The sequence below is a fragment of the Hemisphaericaspora subhashii genome (assembly GCF_019202705.1).
Source record: "Hemisphaericaspora subhashii strain CBS 10753 chromosome Unknown scaffold171, whole genome shotgun sequence".
Classification (NCBI taxonomy): domain Eukaryota; kingdom Fungi; phylum Ascomycota; class Pichiomycetes; order Serinales; family Debaryomycetaceae; genus Hemisphaericaspora; species Hemisphaericaspora subhashii.
The window spans coordinates 1-18,743 of NW_026057200.1; the positions used below are offsets into that span (position 1 = coordinate 1).

An 18,743-nucleotide genomic window follows, 5' to 3' on the forward strand; every position below is an offset into this window, starting at 1 on the left:
TTCACAAATTCTGTTATTGGAGGAGTTGGTTGTGGAGGTGGAGGTGGGGGAATCGGTGCAACTAATTCTGTAGCTTTTTTCTTTATAGTAGTACTATTGGTAGTAGTTTCACCAGGTAGGTAGATATTAATATAATAGTGAATGCGTTTGATGAGATGAACCACAAATTTTCTAAAACTCGAAACAATTTTTTCTCTAATTGACAAATGTGGTTTCTCTTCTTCTTTGTTAGGGAATATATAAATAAAAGAAGCTGTTTCTTCAAAAGGTTCCCGATTCGTTTCTTTGCAAAACGTTTCAAATTTTTCTTGAAAAATACCAAAATGTATTCTAGTCTTGACAATAGTGTCACTCGGTGGATAAATGTCCACGAAATAACTTGTGTCTTTTATTGGATCAGAAACTAACATCCGGAATCTCAAGAGTTTGAAAGATCTTTTGGGGTTCCTGCTTTTGACTCCGAATGCATTTATAATAAGGTTAGCAATCTTCAAGGTTTGAGTTTTCAACGATTTGATCGTTTCCTTAAGTTTCTTTTTAGATTTATCTTTATCATTACTTGCGGAAGAATGGGTCAGGTTGGTGGCTTCAGCTGGAATAACTTCTGAATGAATTGATAACGATGAATATTCAATAGCGTAAATGGGGTTCCTGCTTTTGACTCCGAATGCATTGATAATAAGGTTAGCAATCTTCAAGGTTTGAGTTTTCAACGATTTGATCGTTTCCTTAAGTTTCTTTTTAGATTTATCTTTATCATTACTTGCGGAAGAATGGGTCAGGTTGGTGGCTTCAGCTGGAATAACTTCTGAATAAATTGATGTCGATGAATATTCAATAGCATAAAAGGTGTCAACGTTTCTTTTTTGACGAATCTCTTGGGAGATTTGTCTAGCGCCGGCTTGACGCTTGTGGAATAAACCACGAATATACTGTTTCTTCATTGGTTTATTGAGTTCACAGAACTCTCTGAGTTTCAACAATTTGACTTTTGAATTGTCTGACTTGTGAAATTTGTGAAATTGGTTGGAGATTTTGGAAAACATATTGGTTTGAGTTGTTTGTTTGTGTATAAATTGAAAAAGAAAGAATAAACTTGGATTTCTGTGGTTTTTTCGCAATTAGAGAATTTATGTTTACGACCAAAACTTGCACCCAATTTGTTTTTTTCCCCCCACTAAGAATATTTTATCAATCAGATTTTACTTACACATGAATCAGAACTGGATTGCAAACTGTAACTTGCTTCTTCTACCCTACGTCTAAAATCCATCAAGGGGGCAACCTTGATAGGATCGTTACCAGTAATAGTCTCTAAATCCCCTTTACAAACTTATTGCCAATAATCTTGCTCTTTAATCTAGGCCGGATCCAAATCCCATAAGGACGTGTTTCCCAGGATTCAGTACATTTTGCCAATGCATTGTCATATCTGACTCAGATACCAGCTTAGAAGGTATATGCCAACCCCCCCGTCGATGCATTTTTTTAAATCCTAAATGGGACATATGACAGTTAAAAACTCTGGTGAGTTTGATTTACCACGACATGTAAAAAATAAAACCTAACTGAGTCAAATTCCAATCAATATTTCACTTGAACGATAACAGTCACACTAACCCACATCAACCCCTTATGTTGAATTGAATTGGTGGCATCACTTGTCATTGCCATTCTCAGATGAAGTTGTAAACTTGGAATTTGGATACCAGCTTAAAAAAAAATAAACTGAACTCTATCTCTCTTTCATTTTTTTTTTCGTTACTTATATTGATTTAATCTTATTCAATCTGAATCATCCTGGATGGAGGATTAAGAGGGTGGTTGATAAGATAAAGCTAAGATACCACGGGTATAAACAATGAACAATTCAACATCAAGAAAACGTCGAATACAAGACCACGATGAATCAGAAGCTCCATCCCTTAAGGATGCTAAAATTATAAACCCCACCTCGATTTACAATGGAGTTGAAATTGCCTCAAATGAACGAGTGGTATTCGATCTGGCGAAGTTTCCAAGCATATTCCCATTAGAATTGACTGTTGAAAAGCCAAGAATTCGGAAGAGGGTATCACTTAAAGATCTTCCAGATTCTGTATTGATCAAAATATTGGGGAACTTGAATCAAATTGATGCTATTCTGTTAAGCTTAACTAGTAAGCGGTTTAAAGAGGTGACACGTACTCGATTATATTCTACAATATATGTTTACTTTGGCCAGAAGAGACTCATTCCTAAAGATTATTATGTGCTGCACTATACTGATTTCACCCATATCCAAATGGAAAACTTTGAAAGAATGATCGAAGAGAAAGTCAAGCTTCCATCATGTAAAGCTATATTCTTCCCCAATGATAAATTTTTGGGTGTAAGTTATTTGCAAATGGTTTCAAATGCATTTCCCGGAAGTCAGGTGGTGCTTAGAAGATATTGGAAAGACAATGTTCAGCGTTGGATGTTCAACTGTCCTGATAATCCTTTCATAACCATGCACCATTTACTCGGTCCTACGACTAAGAAGGACCCAACTAGAGAACATGTGAGAGATTTGATAGTCACCAGGCATCCAGATATCGACTACTCTTATGAGTTGAAGAAGTATCCCAACTTGAGAAGTCTTTATTTGGAGCATATCCAAAGTTTAGAGGGTCTTCCCAAGATTTCTGCAAGGGAGGTGAAAATTCGTCAACTACTGTCATTCGATATTTATGATTTTTGTGGGTGTTTCGACGTGGCCAAGATCACTTCTTTAGATCTTCTGAAAGTTCTGGAAGAAATTGTTAAAATTGCCCCTCGTTTCAAAAGTCTCCGAAAGTTGTACATAACCCATGACGCATCCATAATGTGCCGATTTGCTCAAGCTTTGCCAAAAGATTCATTAACATACTTGTCAGTTCCTGCTCGTTCGATTGATTCATTCCAAGTTGAGGCATTACGTCATGCTGGCTCGTTGAGAATTATTTCAGCCAGTCCGTACTTTCAAAGCATTGTCCCGAAAGAGCCGTCAAAAGCAAAAGAAAAGGTCAAGCAGCTCGAATGGAACCTTTTCCGTTTTTCTAAACTTGAATTTGTCATATTCGACCGGGAAGCATTGCGAGTCTTCCGAAGAGATGAAACCCCTCGTTTTGAGTTTGTCCCTGTTGAGTTTCATCCCACGATATGCCCTTACTAAAAAAGTTTGTAGGCATTTAGAATAGTAAGCCTATTAAGGCTATATACTCGGTTATCGTAGTTGTACAACAAGGCGAAAACTTGTTATAACCGATCATGCTTGTAGGTGTATATAGATGCACATATAGATTCTTTACTAAGATTTTCGTCTAAATTAGACAATCAATTGCAGAATCTCAGATATTGGGGCATTCCATCGCATTTATTTAATTATTTGACCATTAAATTTTTTCTGCGTAACTAAACTAATTATTAATTTAAATTTCTTTTTAATAAGAACAATGGGCCATGAGATAAATTTTGTGGAACAAACAATCACGTATTTTTGATCAATTCAATTAATAATGGGAATGTAATGGGAAATTAGAAAGGAGGGGGCCAACTGCACTATCTTCATTGTTTAGTGACAGATTTATTATTCAGCTTTTTTTAAAAACATTCGAAAGCTTTTTTAAAAAGGACATACGGCGCTGTTTTTGATTTCTAATACTTTCTATCTTTACTTACTATCTTGTAATTAAGCATCAAATAATCAAATAATGGACAACGGTTACGTAGGAAGTGTTACTAGCAGTATCAATACTGGCAGCCCAAATACTGTTAGAACCGGAAAAAGATCAAAATATACCACGCCCTGCGACTTATGTTCAGTAAGAAGAATACGTTGTTCTGAAGTCAGACCTTGTTTAGGTTGTATCAAGAGGGGAGTCGAATGTACCAATAACAGAATCAAAAAGAAGAGTGGTCCCAAGGGGAAGAGAAAGAAACGAGGTACAACTGATACGGAGAAAGAATCTCCCAGATACGACGATTATGAAGCGTCAGCACAACCTCAGAATGATTTCACCCTGCCCATGAACCAACCTATGATCTCACCACCTCAACAACAGCAGCAGTATATCCTAGAACATCCCCCCATGGGATCGTTCCAACCTCCACCTATGTCCTTTGTACAAGCTTCAGTATCGATGGCAACAAATGGGACATCTAGGACTTTGTTTGAAGATGCTGCCATGTCATCACAGAGAACCTCAGTGGCATCAAGTCAATATGAACCATCATCAGCTGGCCCCTCGTATCAACCCAAAAAGAACCCCTTTTATAATAAAGAACCATCACCACCTACTGCAACCACTACCGATTCACCGCTATTGGCATCTTTAGCATCATCATCATTACCTTCATCCCCTGAATCAATCAAAGTATCACCCACTGAAGCTCAGATTCTAATATTTAATTATCCCCTTGAGATTATTTTGAAATATCTTGATATTTATCATAAGATGTTTTATGGAATTTGGCCGGTGATTAATATAAGTAATTTAATTTCCAAATTAATTGCAACTGGTGATTTTTCTCATATGGATCTAGAAGGTTCAATAGTATATACACAAGCATTATCAATATGTGGAGCGATCTCTAAACAGGTGACATTTTTAACTGAACATGCTAAATTAATCCAAAATGGGATCAATGCCGAATTGTGTATTAAAGAATGTGTTCGCGCCCGTGAAGAATTTAATCATAAATTAAAACCAGATGTTAATGTTATGATAGTTTCTTTGTTTCTTTATGAATATTATATAAATACTCCAGATGGAACCAAACTTGCCATGTTATATTTACGAGAAGCGATTTCAATTGCTCAGATATTGGAACTTCATGATCCAAATACCTATATGACCATGTCAATACAGGAATCTCACCAATTAAGAAAAATGTATTATATGTTAATGATTACTGAACGATATATGTGTATTGAAGATGGATTACCGGTGATATTGGATGCTTGTATTCCATTCCCAACATTGGAAGATGAAGAATATCCGGATTTATTAACTGGATTCACGGAATTATTAAAATTATTTTCAGTACCTGATAGATCATTTTTCGATAAAATGGCAAAATTAAAGAAATTATCCAATAATCTTGAGTATTTACAAAATTTCTTACATGATCCAAACACCGTCCCTACTGAAAGTTGGTTAGTCGATGTTGACAAAAGATTAGATGCTATCAAAGTAGTGAATTTCATTTCTGATATTCAAAAAGTTAACATCCTCCTATCCAAACATTGGATGAAATCCTTAACTTGGCATATCGCATACAAAAATGGATTGCTCCGTCAGAATGATATAAACAGCGATCAATATCCACATAATAACCCGGATGATGAAACTAATTGTTTAAGTCTCGCCTATCCCAAAACCATCGCCTATGATTTCTTAAGTTCAGTAAGCAATCTTCCAATATTCGCATTTGAATCCAATGGACCCGGGGTTGTGGTGAAATTATTAGAAATCGCTCATGGATTAGCCGATTCAATTAATGATCTATCCCTAATCAAAGGAGAAAGTTTTAATCCATTACCGGTTCAAGATGCCATGAATTCCATTTTTACACTCGTGGCGAAATTTAAAACTGAAGTAACATTACCTACTGATCTTTATCGTAGGATTGAAACAATGGTTAATAATTTCTCGGTGCCTAGACCATTGGGATATTTTGAAGAATTGGATAGTGATGATTCAAATTCTCCATATTCGAGATTTAAAGACACATTTACTCATAATGATTTTATCCATAAATTAACCGATGAAGTATTTGGTGGTGGAGATGGATATCATCCTGCTGGTAGTAGTAGTAATAGTAGTAGTAGCAATGGTCAGAATCACAATGAGAATATATTTCCATTTTCTGATATGGAATTGGAAACTAATGATCCTAGGGAAGTATATGCTATGATTACCAGTAGATTAACTCCAGCTCAGATGGAATCGTTTGAGAATTGGTTGACTAGTGTTCCAAGTACTACTATGAGTTCAGCGGCTCCATCTCCTAGGTTTACGACAATCGGTTGAAAAATGTACATTTCTATTTATAGGTTGATTTGTAAAAACATTTTTAATGTAATAATTTAATGAATGTAAAAGTATTTTATGTTGAATGATAATTGGCATTATATATGTGGATCCATCATGTATCTGCCAGATCCTGTTAGGGCCGGGTTAGAGATCTTACCCGACCCTGCCCAAGCCAAAAAAAAAGTAGATAGCACCGAGATAAGATAACAGCAACAAGTGTCGTCAATTTGCGATTAATGTCTCGCGATTAGATAATAGAGGCTTTTGTTCCTGTCTATCATTCTCGAATTGAAACTGTTGTTTCTCGATTTTAAGTTTCATATCAGGTGAACAGAGTTTATGAATTATATTAAGAAACGATATATAAACTACTTTATTTCTTATTTTACTTTATTATTTAGATTCTATTCTTTAACTAACGAGTTTTTATTATATTACATTATATTATTGTTTTTGTGTGACAACTCAAATAACTATAATACTCTTATTGATCATTATTGCAGAATAGCTCAGGAAGCTATCAAAGAAGATCGATAATACAACAAGTACTTAACGTTAACAATCAAAATAAAGAGGGCACCAGATCCTTAGAATTATTAACTAAAAGTCAACCCAATTATACCGGTAAAAACAACAAAACACGATACAAAACTCATGACGCGTCAGTCAATTAGCACATAATAAACCTAAATAATGTTTTTTGCAACTCTAAATTGAATATTTATTCTATAAATAAAAATGAAAATTCTTTTTTTAGTAACCAAGAATATTTTTTGTGTGTGTTACTTAAAAAGAAATATTTTGTAATACATGCAGGAAAACGGTTTCTTTTTTACTGTTGCAATGAATATTGTTTATCCTATTCACGCATAATCTTACCTTTACTATAAAATTTTAAGTCATATCGCGTAAAAAATATTAAGATGTGTTTGTCTTATGTGAAGTGAAAAAAAAAATATCGCATTGTTTTCTAATTTTTTTGTTCCATTGAAGTTTTTGTTATTAATAGAATTCTGGGTATTATATTGAGATAATGTGAAACACACGTGTGTGTCAATTCGCCACTACATAGCACACTAACTGATGAATGAGTGTGAGGAAAAGAAGTACTACTGGTAGTATTGATGAGATTTTGAGATAGCAACTAGAAATAGAGTTGTGAATACTTTGTCTCAGACAGCAATCCACTGGAATAAGCATTTAAAATCTGGTTGCAGATATTTCATACATCATCATTATTTACGGGAAATAAAAATAAAATTGCAAAATTAAAAAATAAAAAATAAAAATAGAGAAACGTGCATACACACACAAAAATAAGATGAAATTAAAATATACAATGTATTATTATAAACAATAGCTAAAGAATGTGTGGTGAATTCAATTATTTTTATTTACATTGCTAAGCCCCTTACTATTTTGAGATCAGCCTTGGGGGCTTCTTCTTATTCTTCTTCTTCTTCTTCCCCTTACTTGCTTGCTCCCTTTATTTACATTTGATAAATTTCTTAAATTCTAATTTTATTTAAAAATCTTTCTTCTTCCTCTTTTTTGATAAGAAATCCAAGCTTCCCTTTAATTAAAGCCTTTAGCCGCAAGGATCTACCTTTCAATTAACTGTTGTTGTTATTACTTATATTATTATTATTATTATCCTACTATTAGTACTCAGGTATCACATACCCACACAATGCTTCCTCCATTTAATAACTCTTCAAGGAAAATAAGTGGAAGAAAGATTCTTTCATTCAGAGCCATTAAAGTTCCATTAGTCATTGCTATATTTATGTTATTCTTATTTGAAGTATCATATCTTTTAGATTATACGTCTACTAGTCCTATAAATAGTGTGCATCAATATGTATCATCTAATGACGCATCAACTCACAGCACACATTCCGGATCAATTGATGATTATTCCGCTGAAGAATATGAGGACGATAAAGAAGAAGGACAAGTCGCAGCAGTAGTAGTTCCATCTAACACTGTTAGTGCACCCACCAATACCAAATTACCAGGTACTACTACTCCACCACCACCAAAGAAAACCACACCAAAAGATTTTTGGGAATCAATTTTTAATATATTTTCAATTTATAAATTTGAAAAAGATGATTTCCCCTTGATTAAATTGACTTCTAAAGAAAACCAATATAATCCAAAAGAAAAGACAAGAAAAACTTTCTTATCAAAATCAATAATTAAAGATATTGAAATGTTAAAACAACATCATAGAAATATTTTTAATTCATTACCAGATAAAATACCTGATTCAGTATATGAACCAGAATCAAAGGGGATAGTTACAATTGGTGGAGGATTCTTCTCCTGGATGGCATATATTCAAATATTACAATTAAGAAAAATTGGATGTGAATTACCCGTTGAATTAATTATCCCCAAAATTGAAGATTTTAATCGTGAACAAGATTTTTGTGAAAATCTATTACCTAAATATAATGCAAAATGTATTGTTGTTCAAGATAGATTTGGTGTTGATGTGGTTAAAGAATGGGATTTTGCCAGTTATCAATTCAAAGCCGTGGCATTAGCCATGTCAAGTTTTCAACATACGTTATTATTAGATTCAGATAATGTTCCAGTGCAAGCTCCTGATAGATTATTTGAATCAAAAGTATATAAAGCAAATGGAATGGTATTATGGCCAGATTATTGGCAAAGAACAATGAGTCCAGAATGGCATGATATTATTGGCAAACCATATTCTTTAACTGAAAAAGTTAGAGATGGTAGATTCCCCTTGGTTATTCCTCAAGAATTAACCCCTGAAGAAGAAGAAAATACCAAGTTTAATGACCTAAAGGGAACATTGGCTGATTTATCTACTGAATCAGGACAAGTCATGATTAATAAAGGTACCCATGGGAAAGTTGTCTTGATGACATTATATTACAATCTTTTTGGTCCCGCACTTTATTACAAATTATTCAGTTTAGGTGCACTTGGAGAAGGTGATAAAGATACATTTGCCGCCGCCGCTCATGTCTGTGACAAGGAGTATTATCAAGTTAAATCATATATTCATACCTATGGATATTTTGATAATGGATATCATGGAATGACAATGGCGCAAAAAGATCCAGAAGAAGATTATCAAACTTATCTTAGAATTGAAAAAGAATATCGTGAAAAGGGTAAGAATTGGGACAAAGCTGCAAAAGATCAATTTAGTGGGGATAATAAGGTTCCTGTGTTTACTTTACATTGTAATATGAAAAAAATCGATCCCGCTAGTTATATCAAAGATGAAAGTATAAGTGATTTGGAAGCAAATAGAATGAAAGTAAGATTTTATTCAAATTTTAAGATAAAATTACCAGGATCCGATGGAAAAGAAAAAGTACTTGATTTTGAAAGAACAAGATGGGAAACTATTGAAGAAATTGCCTGTCAACAAAAAGTGAAATTTAGTATATTTAAGGATCAAAATATGGATAAAATTTGTACATATATTAGGAATACCATTGAATGGTTAAAGGAAACTGAGAAAAAGTAAACGGTCAGCTCAATTTTGTAGATTTATAGAGAATGTAAGAGGATAATGTCATTTATTTTTTAAAAGTCGTCTTGACATCTGTCAAAATGTAGTCTTCTGTTCGTAGAATTATAAACCTGTAATTGATGACTAGTTTTTTAATATTTGAGTTATTTTTAACTTGGGACCAATCCATGCATGGAAAAAGTAATTATATTTAGGTTATACATTTGCGTTTGTTTTCTCAATTATAATTACAGAATGAAGGGGCTTAGAAAATCATCAAAGGGCTGACAAGGAGGGCTCTCAAGCTACGTCCTGTAGGGTGATGTAGGGCCGTCTCTCTCTTCCAGCAGTCAATACCACTGTGCTTGACTATCCACCTATGAACTGAAGAATTCTAGCTGTTCGCAAAGATTCCCTGGGAAGGCTTAGAAGCCGTTATATTCAAGTGATGATTTCCAACTCCCCCCCTTTATTGTTCTTCCCCTCTTAAGAAACGTCAACATCAAACGATATAATTAGAATCAAACGTTCAACTATTTTAAGATCATCGGACATAATGATATAAATAAGAAACACAAACGGATATAAGTAGCCTTCCTAGGCGTATAAATAGAGATGAAGTTTGCCCATTTATCTCAGCCCAATCTAGTTCTGTTTAGAGAAAAATCTACGCTACCAAACAAAATGTTTTCCTTATTAACCACATTCACATTATTCATTACTTCAACACTTGCATACGTTATCCTAAACGTCCACTCAGACAACCCAACCATCAACGGTCAAGGAATCTACGCCCATACCGATCTTCAAGCACCATATCCTACTTATTTATACCTCGGCTTCAATCTCGAATTCTTATATAATAAAAACCACGAAGCCTTATATTATTATCCCGACGGATCATCCGATTATACATTTTCATTATTTGTTACTGATAATGGAACCTTGGCCATGCAAGAAGTATCGAATTTTAAATCCCCCTTATCGGTGAATATCACAATTGCGAAAGGTAATGGATGTGTTTTTTTCAATGGATCAAGTTCTTTGTTTGCCGAGAAGAATGTGGGGTCGGTGTTTTCGGAAGATACGTATGCTCTTAAGACGTATCCTAATGGTGGGGCTCCTGCTGGTGCTATTCCACTTACTTTAATTGGGAAGTTTTCTACATGAGTGTGCCTGTGTATTTTCATTTTCTTATTTCCAGTTTTGATATCTTATTCAATCGCTAGTTTATGTTGTCAATAATTGTTATAAATTTATTAATAAATAAATCAACCAACCTTGTTTGTAATCTCGGACATTTGCTATTGTAGAGTTATCTCTNAATAATTGTTATAAATTTATTAATAAATAAATCAACCAACCTTGTTTGTAATCTCGGACATTTGCTATTGTAGAGTTATCTCTCTCATAAAGTAGTCAAGCTCTTTGGATGTTGTCAATGTGTCTAATTATAAATTGAATTATTTTTTGTTGTCAAGAACAATTATGTGTAATTTTTTGCAGCCAAAGTTTTAAAATCTCTGACTTTTTTTTTTTCGTTATAAAAGTATGTATTATAACATACACAGGAATGGCAACACCGGCAAGTTACATGGAAGGGGATTACACAACCTCAACAATAAGATAGATGTTCTGAAGTTGTAGGGCGGAATTCCATCTGTATAAGGTTGAGGTGTTGCATGTACTCGAAAGCCTTGTTTGGTTCCCTGCGTCAAAAGGGATGAAGGGGGTTCTTCAGGCAGTTCAATGGGCATTCCAAGAACACTTTTTACAATAGCCATCTTTTATTTGGCATTTATATCGATTTGGAAGATGACAATCTACATCTATCCTGAAACAATTCTATCAAATTATAATTAGAATAACGATAGTGTATGGACTAGTAAGTGATTGCACAAAGCAGTTAATCTAATCTTTTTCCGTAAGTCACGTGAGTCTTGTCTTAAGAAAAAGTCCGACTTTGTCCGACCTTTTTTTCTTCTTCCCCAGAAACAAATTCAAAAATTTTGAAAAATTCTCAATAGCCACTAAGATTTCGCTAAATTCAAGATTACGTAATTAAATGTTGATACATATTCTGGGAAACTATTAAAACCAATTAGAGAAAAGCCTTTGATTGGAATGTCTTTAAGTATTGGAATAATAGTTGGCTATGAGTTATATAGACTTGGTGTACATATTGTAAGCACCCCAAGTTGCTTTGTAATCAAACGTAGATTGCACATTGTCCTTTCATTTTTGTGTGTTAATTAAAGTGATGATCTGATTATCGAAAAATCTCTCCCACCCCCCTTGCAAACCAAACAACTCAAAAGGAAAAAAAAACCCTAAACTTTTTTACAACCCTTTTCCCAATACTTCTTTTTCCTTCTTTCTGCTTCTTCTTCCTTTGTTGTTTGTTTTATTTATCAATCGACAATCGTTCGACTAATCCCATATAACACACATCACACAAGACAATGCTTAGAGCACTTAGAAAACAAATAAAACCCATTGGAATTCAATCCAATAGATTCTTTTCCCAATCAATCATTAAATCACAAACAATTGGTTCAGGGATCAAGGGCCAAGAATTCAATTCTGCCAAATACATGGCCCAAAACTATCACGTCATTGATCATGAATATGACTGTGTGGTTGTAGGTGCCGGTGGTGCCGGTTTGCGTGCTGCCTTTGGTTTAGCTTCTGAAGGTTATAAAACCGCTTGTATTACCAAATTATTCCCAACAAGATCCCATACTGTTGCTGCTCAAGGTGGTATTAATGCTGCCTTGGGTAATATGCATGCTGATGATTGGCATTGGCATTTCTATGATACTGTCAAGGGTTCAGATTGGTTAGGTGATCAAGATGCCATTCATTATATGACCAAGGAAGCACCACAATCAATTTATGAATTGGAAAATTATGGTGTTCCATTTTCAAGAAATGAAGAAGGAAGAATTTATCAACGTGCTTTTGGTGGTCAATCTAAAGAATATGGAAAAGGTGGTCAAGCTTATCGTACATGTGCTGTTGCTGATCGTACTGGTCATGCCTTGTTACATTCTTTATATGGTCAATCTTTGAGATACGATTGTCATTTCTTTATTGAATTCTTTGCTATGGATTTATTAATGCAAGATGGTGTTTGTGTTGGTACTATTGCTTATAATCAAGAAGATGGTACTTTACATAGATTCTTTGCCAATAGAACTGTCATTGCTACTGGTGGGTATGGTCGTGCTTATTTCTCATGTACTTCTGCTCATACATGTACTGGTGATGGGTATGCCATGGTTTCTCGTGCTGGATTACCTTTGGAAGATTTGGAATTTGTTCAATTCCATCCTTCTGGTATTTATGGTTCTGGTTGTCTTATTACTGAAGGTGCTAGAGGTGAAGGTGGGTTCTTGCTTAATTCTGAAGGTGAAAGATTTATGGAAAGATATGCCCCATCAGCTAAGGATTTAGCTTCTAGAGATGTTGTTTCTAGAGCAATTACTATGGAAATCAATGAAGGTAGAGGGGTTGGACCAGAAAAGGATCATATGTATTTACAATTGAGTCATATTCCTGCAGCAGTATTAAAGGAAAGATTACCAGGTATTTCTGAAACTGCCCATATTTTCGCTGGTGTTGATGTGACAAAGGAACCAATTCCAATTTTACCTACTGTTCATTATAATATGGGTGGTATTCCAACCAATTGGAAGGGTGAAGTATTGAAGAAGGATGCCAATGGAAAAGATGAAGTTGTTCCAGGTTTATTAGCTTGTGGTGAAGCTGCATGTGCTTCTGTTCATGGTGCTAATCGTCTTGGTGCCAATTCCTTATTAGATTTAGTTGTTTTCGGTCGTGCAGTTTCTCATACCGTTAGAGATTCATTGGAAAAGAATACTCCAATTCCAACTCATGCTAAAGATATTGGTTATGATTCAATTGAAAACTTGGATAAAGTACGTAATGCAAATGGATCTATCCCAACCGCCGACATTCGTCTTGCTATGCAAAAGACTATGCAAAAGGGTTGTGCCGTTTTCCGTACTCAAGATACATTAGATAAATGTGTTGAAGAAATTGCCGAAATTGATAAATCTTTCAACAATGTCAAAACAACTGATCGCTCGATGATTTGGAATTCAGATATGGTTGAAACTCTTGAATTACAAAATTTGTTAACTTGTGCAACTCAAACTGCCACTTCAGCAGCCGCAAGAAAAGAATCTAGAGGTGCTCATGCAAGAGATGATTATCCAAATAGAGATGATGAAAATTGGAGAAAACATACTTTATCTTATCAAACCAATGTTGGTGATAAAGTTAGATTGGATTATCGTGATGTTGTTAAAACTACATTGGATGAAAGTGATTGTAAACCAGTTCCACCTGCTGTTCGTGTTTACTAAAAGTGCTTCGCCGCCACGAAACGAAAACAAGAAAAGGAGCTGGACTTTTATTTTTATTTATTGACAGTTAGTGTATAGTTTATATGTTTATGTTTTTATTTATATATGTAATGAAAAATTGATATTTATTTCGTGTTTACTTGTGAACCTTGAGATAATTAACTGTAGGACTACATCATAGTGATGTTGTTAGTGAGAGGCTTAATGACGTAATGATGATTTGGTCATTACCCGGCCAAAATTTCTTTTTTTTTGTCTCGGCCGGATTGTTGGACGGATTAGCCGAAAATATGAGTCTGTACAGTATCAACTGAACACACGATATTGACAAATACTAAAAAGTAATTCAATTATTACAAGTCCTTGTTTATTGCGTATTATTACGTGATATATATGAATAGAAATTACCTGTGTGAGTGATTCCAACGGACATGAGCAGAGTTTATTGCCGACGTTGTTGTCTGGAAAAATCGAGACTATAAAGTGAACGATCGCGATAAAGGCGGGCAATGTCAATGAGACTAAATCGCTATCACCACAAAAATGTATAAGAACACAAAAGCATTGTGTATGCTTACCGTTGGCTATTCGGAATATTTATCGTAAAATTGACAGAATCCAATTGGAGATCCCCAACGATCGGCCATCAGCCCCCCACCTTTTCAAACCAAAACCAAAAATAGGAACAATACGACGATCATCCGTATGCAGGAAATTATTATTTTTGCCTTAGAATTGCTATTGTTCAACACGGATGTTGTATAAATACCACAGCAAGTCCTCCACCGTCGTCGAACGAAAATGATGAAAACTTAACTCACCACTTCATACTTAAGAGCAATGACCCAACTTGAATCAAACGGGAATTCAAATTCAAAAGAAATAACTTCATTAATCAATCCTGAAATAGGACCCTTACCAACGCAACAACCAACCCTCCCCACCAATGTCCTTGATTTATTCTCTCTCAAACTGAAAGTCGCCGCTATTAGTGGATCTTCAGTTGGGATCGGATATGCAGTTGCTGAAGCCTACGCCCAAGCAGGTGCTGATGTTGCCATTTGGTATAATACTCATCCTGCTGATGAAAAAGCTGCAAAATTAGCAGCAAAATACGGAATCCGTTGTCAGGCCTACAAATGTAACATCACCGATCCTGAAGAAGTTGCAAGAGTGATTAATCAGATTGAGCAAGATTTCGGCACCATTGATATCTTTGTTGCTAATGCCGGTGTTGCTTGGACTTCTGGTCCAATGGTGGATGTTCATGATGGGTTTAAGAGTTGGAAAAGGATTGTTGATTGTGATTTAAATAGTGTTTATTATTGTGCTCACGCTGTTGGGCAATTATTTAAACGGAAAGGAAAGGGGAGTTTTATTGTTACTTCATCGATATCTGGTCATATTGTGAATGTACCACAATTCCAAGCCGCTTATAATGCAGTAAAAGCTGGTGTTAGACATATGGCTAAATCATTAGCCATTGAATGGGCTCCATTTGCAAGAGTTAATAGTGTTAGTCCTGGATATATTATTACTGATATTTCCGAATTTTGTGATCCAGAAGTTAAGAGTAGATGGTGGCAATTGATTCCAATGGGTAGAGAAGCTCTGACTCAAGAATTGGTTGGTGCTTATTTATATTTGGCTTCAAATGCTTCTACATATACTACAGGTACCGATATTGTTGTTGATGGTGGATACACTTGCTCATGATTCTTATCTGCCGCTCATACGCTTGTGCGTGATTCTTTTCTCTCTCAATTATAGATTGGTTTATAGATTTATTTTACATATCAATATTAAAACAAACCTAGATTATTTATAAACAATGGTGTAGTTGGTGATATTTTGATCAACTTTGTGCTATAGATTCTAGAATATAACGTCATCTTCATTCTCTTTAAGTATATCGTCATCTGCAATGGCCAATTTCTCAACTTCCTTTTGAATCTCAGCTTCATCGGGTATATGATTAAGGTTCCTAATAAGCTTTTCATCGCCAGCTTTTCCATTTGTGGCAGCTGCCGCAGCGGCAGCTTGAGCAGCTTCTAATCTTTCTTTATCCTCAACTTCAGATAATGCTGCTGCTTCTTGTTTCTTTTCTTGAACTTTTTTCAATCGATAAAACTCTTCTCTATCTAATTCATCTAATTCAGAATTAATATAAGAAATGGTATTTTCAGTTCTTGGAATAATAACATGTTCAATTGCATTAACTCTTCTATTAGTTACTTTAATAACTTCATCCAAAATGATAAATGCCGTTTGTAATGATGCCAATTCAACCAAAGTTTCAACTGCTTTAGTATAAACCAATTTTGCTCTTTGAACTTGTTGACCACCTCTACCTAATCCAGTCAATTTAAAATCATTAATATCTTCATTTATATAACTTTCAAAAGTAGGTAAATAAACCCCAGAAACATTTTCTTGTTTTGCTTTAACTTGAAATCTTGCTTTTTGAACTGATTCTTGAACTTGATAACCAATATTATCACCAGTAGCATATTGAACTTCTGCTAATGAAAATGCAGCAGTTTGCATAACTCTACCCATCTTCCGTTTAGCTTCATCAATTCTTTGTGTGATATCTCTAAATCTTTTGGTTAAAGCTTCTGATTTTCTTTTTAATAAAGAATGACCTTGTTGAGCTCCTTTTAATTTCCCCTTCATAAGACCTAAAGTCATACGAGTAGGAAACACTTGTTCACGATTACCTGCACCTGACATCTTGCGTCGTTGTTTACTTTATGGGATGTATTGGGAAGTGTAGATGTCTATTGGAATTGCAATTGATTGAGTGATATCAACACAATCGATAATGGGTTTGAACGATGAATTGAAATTTAGTCGTAATTAGCCAAGGAGGCCCAACACGCACTGAAATATTTCTCAACTGAAAAAAAAAAACTAAGATTGATTGTTAGGTCCAATTTTTTTTTCTCGTTCTAGATTTACCACGGGAGAAGATATCATTACCCATCTTACGTTTTAATTGGAAACGCAGCAGTAATGCTGGATATTTATAGTATTGACAAATTGATAGAAGATGGAGATATTCCTTATGAAGAAGCTATAAGTAAATAACCAATTTTTCTAGGTTATCTTATTTAAATTATCTGAATTCTAATCAAGCAGCTTCCATCGCAGTCCTTAAGCAAGTTTTCATTTTACATCGAGCAACTACACCCATTCCTCATTCCAAACAATTATGGCAGACATATATAAAACTATTACTTGATCACAGCAGTCATTTCAACTATACATCCCATAAAGATCAATTGCATAATATCAACAAAATATTCTAACGAGCGATTACTAGTTTGTTGCACGTGCCAGGAGATGCCCTGATTGATATTTGGAAATCATTCCTTGAATTTTTAATGAAGGATTTTTTATCCTGATGTGAATAAAATCTTGGGGTAATCTTTTCAGTATGAATTCCTTTCTCAGTATTCAATAAGTATCTTTGTATTTTCTTGTAAAATATTCAGGAACTCTCCTTAACTGATGTAGCTTCTGATTCATCGTGGTCTTGTATTCGACGTTTTCTTGATGTTGAATTGTTCATTGATTATACCCGTGGTATCTTAGCTTTATCTTATCAGCCACCCTCTTAATCCTCCATCCAGGAAGATTCAGATTGACTAAGATTAAATCAATATAAGTAACGAAAAAAAAATGANAAAAAAAAAACAAATTGGGTGCAAGTTTTGGTCGTAAACATAAATTCTCTAATTGCGAAAATGCCACAGAAATTATTTATATTCCTTTCTTTCTTCACTTTATTATAAACAAATACACCAATCAATTATGTTCCGCAATATATTAGACAAATTCCACAAATCTAACAATCAAAAAGCCAAATTGTTGAAATTTAAAGAGTTCTGTGAACTCGATAAACCAATCAAAAACCATTCATTCGTGGTTAGTTTCTTGATTGGTTTATCGAGTTCACAGAACCATTCGTGGTTTATTCCACAAGCGTCAAGCCGGCGCTAGACAAATCTCCCAAGAGATTCGTCAAAAACAAACCGCTGATAACTTAAGTTCAATTTATTCTGCAGAATCTTCATCTTCACCAATTTATTCCGAAGTTACTCCTGCTGATGCCACCAACCTGACCCAACCTATAGAAGAACCTTATTCAGCTGGTAATGATAGAATCGTGTACATTCAAGACCTGGATCACGGCGGTAAAGAAGAAGATAAAACTAAATTGACAATTAGGGACACGATTAATTCATTAACAACTCAAGATGAAGATTCAGTAGAATAAATTGAACTTGAGGTATCAGCGGTTTGTTTTTGGCAACATGGTTAACCGGAGTATAAAAGCATTCAGATTCAATGGTAGCAAGCCTGAGAATCTTCTGTAGGTGGGGTCAGGTTGATTAGCAGGAATAACTTCGGAATAAATTGATGAAGATGAAGATTTAGATAAATTGAACTTGAGGTATCAGCGGTTTGTTTTTTTGCAACATGGCTAACGGGAGTATAAAAGCATTCAGATTTAATGGCAGCAAGCCTGAGAAATCTTTCAAGATTCCGAAAATTTGTGTTTGATCCAGTCAAAGGCATTGGCTATTATATTGATAACTATCCACCTGGTGATGCTATTACCAATAATACTACTTCAAATAAAAAAGCTGCAGAATTAGTTGCACCAATTCCCCCACCTCTACTTCCAACAACTCGTCCAATAACAGAATTTGTGAAGGATGCACCACCACCATCAAAGTCCAACCTTCACCGCTTCCATTCAATTTCCACCTCCAAGACCACCACCAACATTCAAATCTTCAACCA

The 18,743-nt window shown here is 34.7% G+C and overlaps 9 protein-coding genes across 9 annotated transcripts; 7 read left to right on the forward strand and 2 right to left on the reverse strand. All coding sequences in view use genetic code 12, as the record gives it.

The window, feature by feature from the left end:
* Nucleotides 1–1,046, reverse strand: J8A68_000291 (uncharacterized protein; the record flags this gene model as incomplete). The annotated part of the gene is made up of 1 exon (XM_049406736.1): nt 1–1,046. A coding segment is annotated over one exon (1,046 nt), but the record flags the coding sequence as incomplete, so codon positions are not given.
* Nucleotides 1,047–1,861: 815 nt separating this feature from the next.
* J8A68_000292 (F-box protein) lies at nt 1,862–3,175 on the forward strand (the record flags this gene model as incomplete). Its single annotated transcript, XM_049406746.1, has 1 exon — nt 1,862–3,175. The coding sequence occupies one exon, from the start codon at nt 1,862–1,864 to the stop codon at nt 3,173–3,175; it is 1,314 nt and encodes a 437-aa protein (XP_049266395.1).
* Nucleotides 3,176–3,713: 538 nt separating this feature from the next.
* On the forward strand, nt 3,714–6,035 carry J8A68_000293 (uncharacterized protein; the record flags this gene model as incomplete). Its single annotated transcript, XM_049406757.1, has 1 exon — nt 3,714–6,035. The coding sequence occupies one exon, from the start codon at nt 3,714–3,716 to the stop codon at nt 6,033–6,035; it is 2,322 nt and encodes a 773-aa protein (XP_049266396.1).
* A 1,693-nt stretch (nt 6,036–7,728) lies between these two features.
* Nucleotides 7,729–9,555, forward strand: J8A68_000294 (alpha-mannosyltransferase; the record flags this gene model as incomplete). Its single annotated transcript, XM_049406768.1, has 1 exon — nt 7,729–9,555. One exon carries the CDS (start codon nt 7,729–7,731, stop codon nt 9,553–9,555), a length of 1,827 nt encoding a protein of 608 aa, XP_049266397.1.
* Nucleotides 9,556–10,224: 669 nt separating this feature from the next.
* J8A68_000295 (uncharacterized protein) lies at nt 10,225–10,710 on the forward strand (the record flags this gene model as incomplete). The annotated part of the gene is made up of 1 exon (XM_049406779.1): nt 10,225–10,710. One exon carries the CDS (start codon nt 10,225–10,227, stop codon nt 10,708–10,710), a length of 486 nt encoding a protein of 161 aa, XP_049266398.1.
* A 1,292-nt stretch (nt 10,711–12,002) lies between these two features.
* On the forward strand, nt 12,003–13,931 carry J8A68_000296 (SDH1; the record flags this gene model as incomplete). Its single annotated transcript, XM_049406790.1, has 1 exon — nt 12,003–13,931. One exon carries the CDS (start codon nt 12,003–12,005, stop codon nt 13,929–13,931), a length of 1,929 nt encoding a protein of 642 aa, XP_049266399.1.
* An 840-nt stretch (nt 13,932–14,771) lies between these two features.
* Nucleotides 14,772–15,647, forward strand: J8A68_000297 (SDR family oxidoreductase; the record flags this gene model as incomplete). Its single annotated transcript, XM_049406803.1, has 1 exon — nt 14,772–15,647. The coding sequence occupies one exon, from the start codon at nt 14,772–14,774 to the stop codon at nt 15,645–15,647; it is 876 nt and encodes a 291-aa protein (XP_049266400.1).
* A 159-nt stretch (nt 15,648–15,806) lies between these two features.
* Nucleotides 15,807–16,664, reverse strand: VMA8 (H(+)-transporting V1 sector ATPase subunit D; the record flags this gene model as incomplete). Its single annotated transcript, XM_049406814.1, has 1 exon — nt 15,807–16,664. The coding sequence occupies one exon, from the start codon at nt 16,662–16,664 to the stop codon at nt 15,807–15,809; it is 858 nt and encodes a 285-aa protein (XP_049266401.1).
* A 1,083-nt stretch (nt 16,665–17,747) lies between these two features.
* Nucleotides 17,748–18,213, forward strand: J8A68_000299 (uncharacterized protein; the record flags this gene model as incomplete). The annotated part of the gene is made up of 2 exons (XM_049406825.1): nt 17,748–17,877; nt 17,951–18,213. The coding sequence occupies 2 exons, from the start codon at nt 17,748–17,750 to the stop codon at nt 18,211–18,213; spliced, it is 393 nt and encodes a 130-aa protein (XP_049266402.1).
* Between the last annotated feature and the right edge of the window lie 530 nt (nt 18,214–18,743).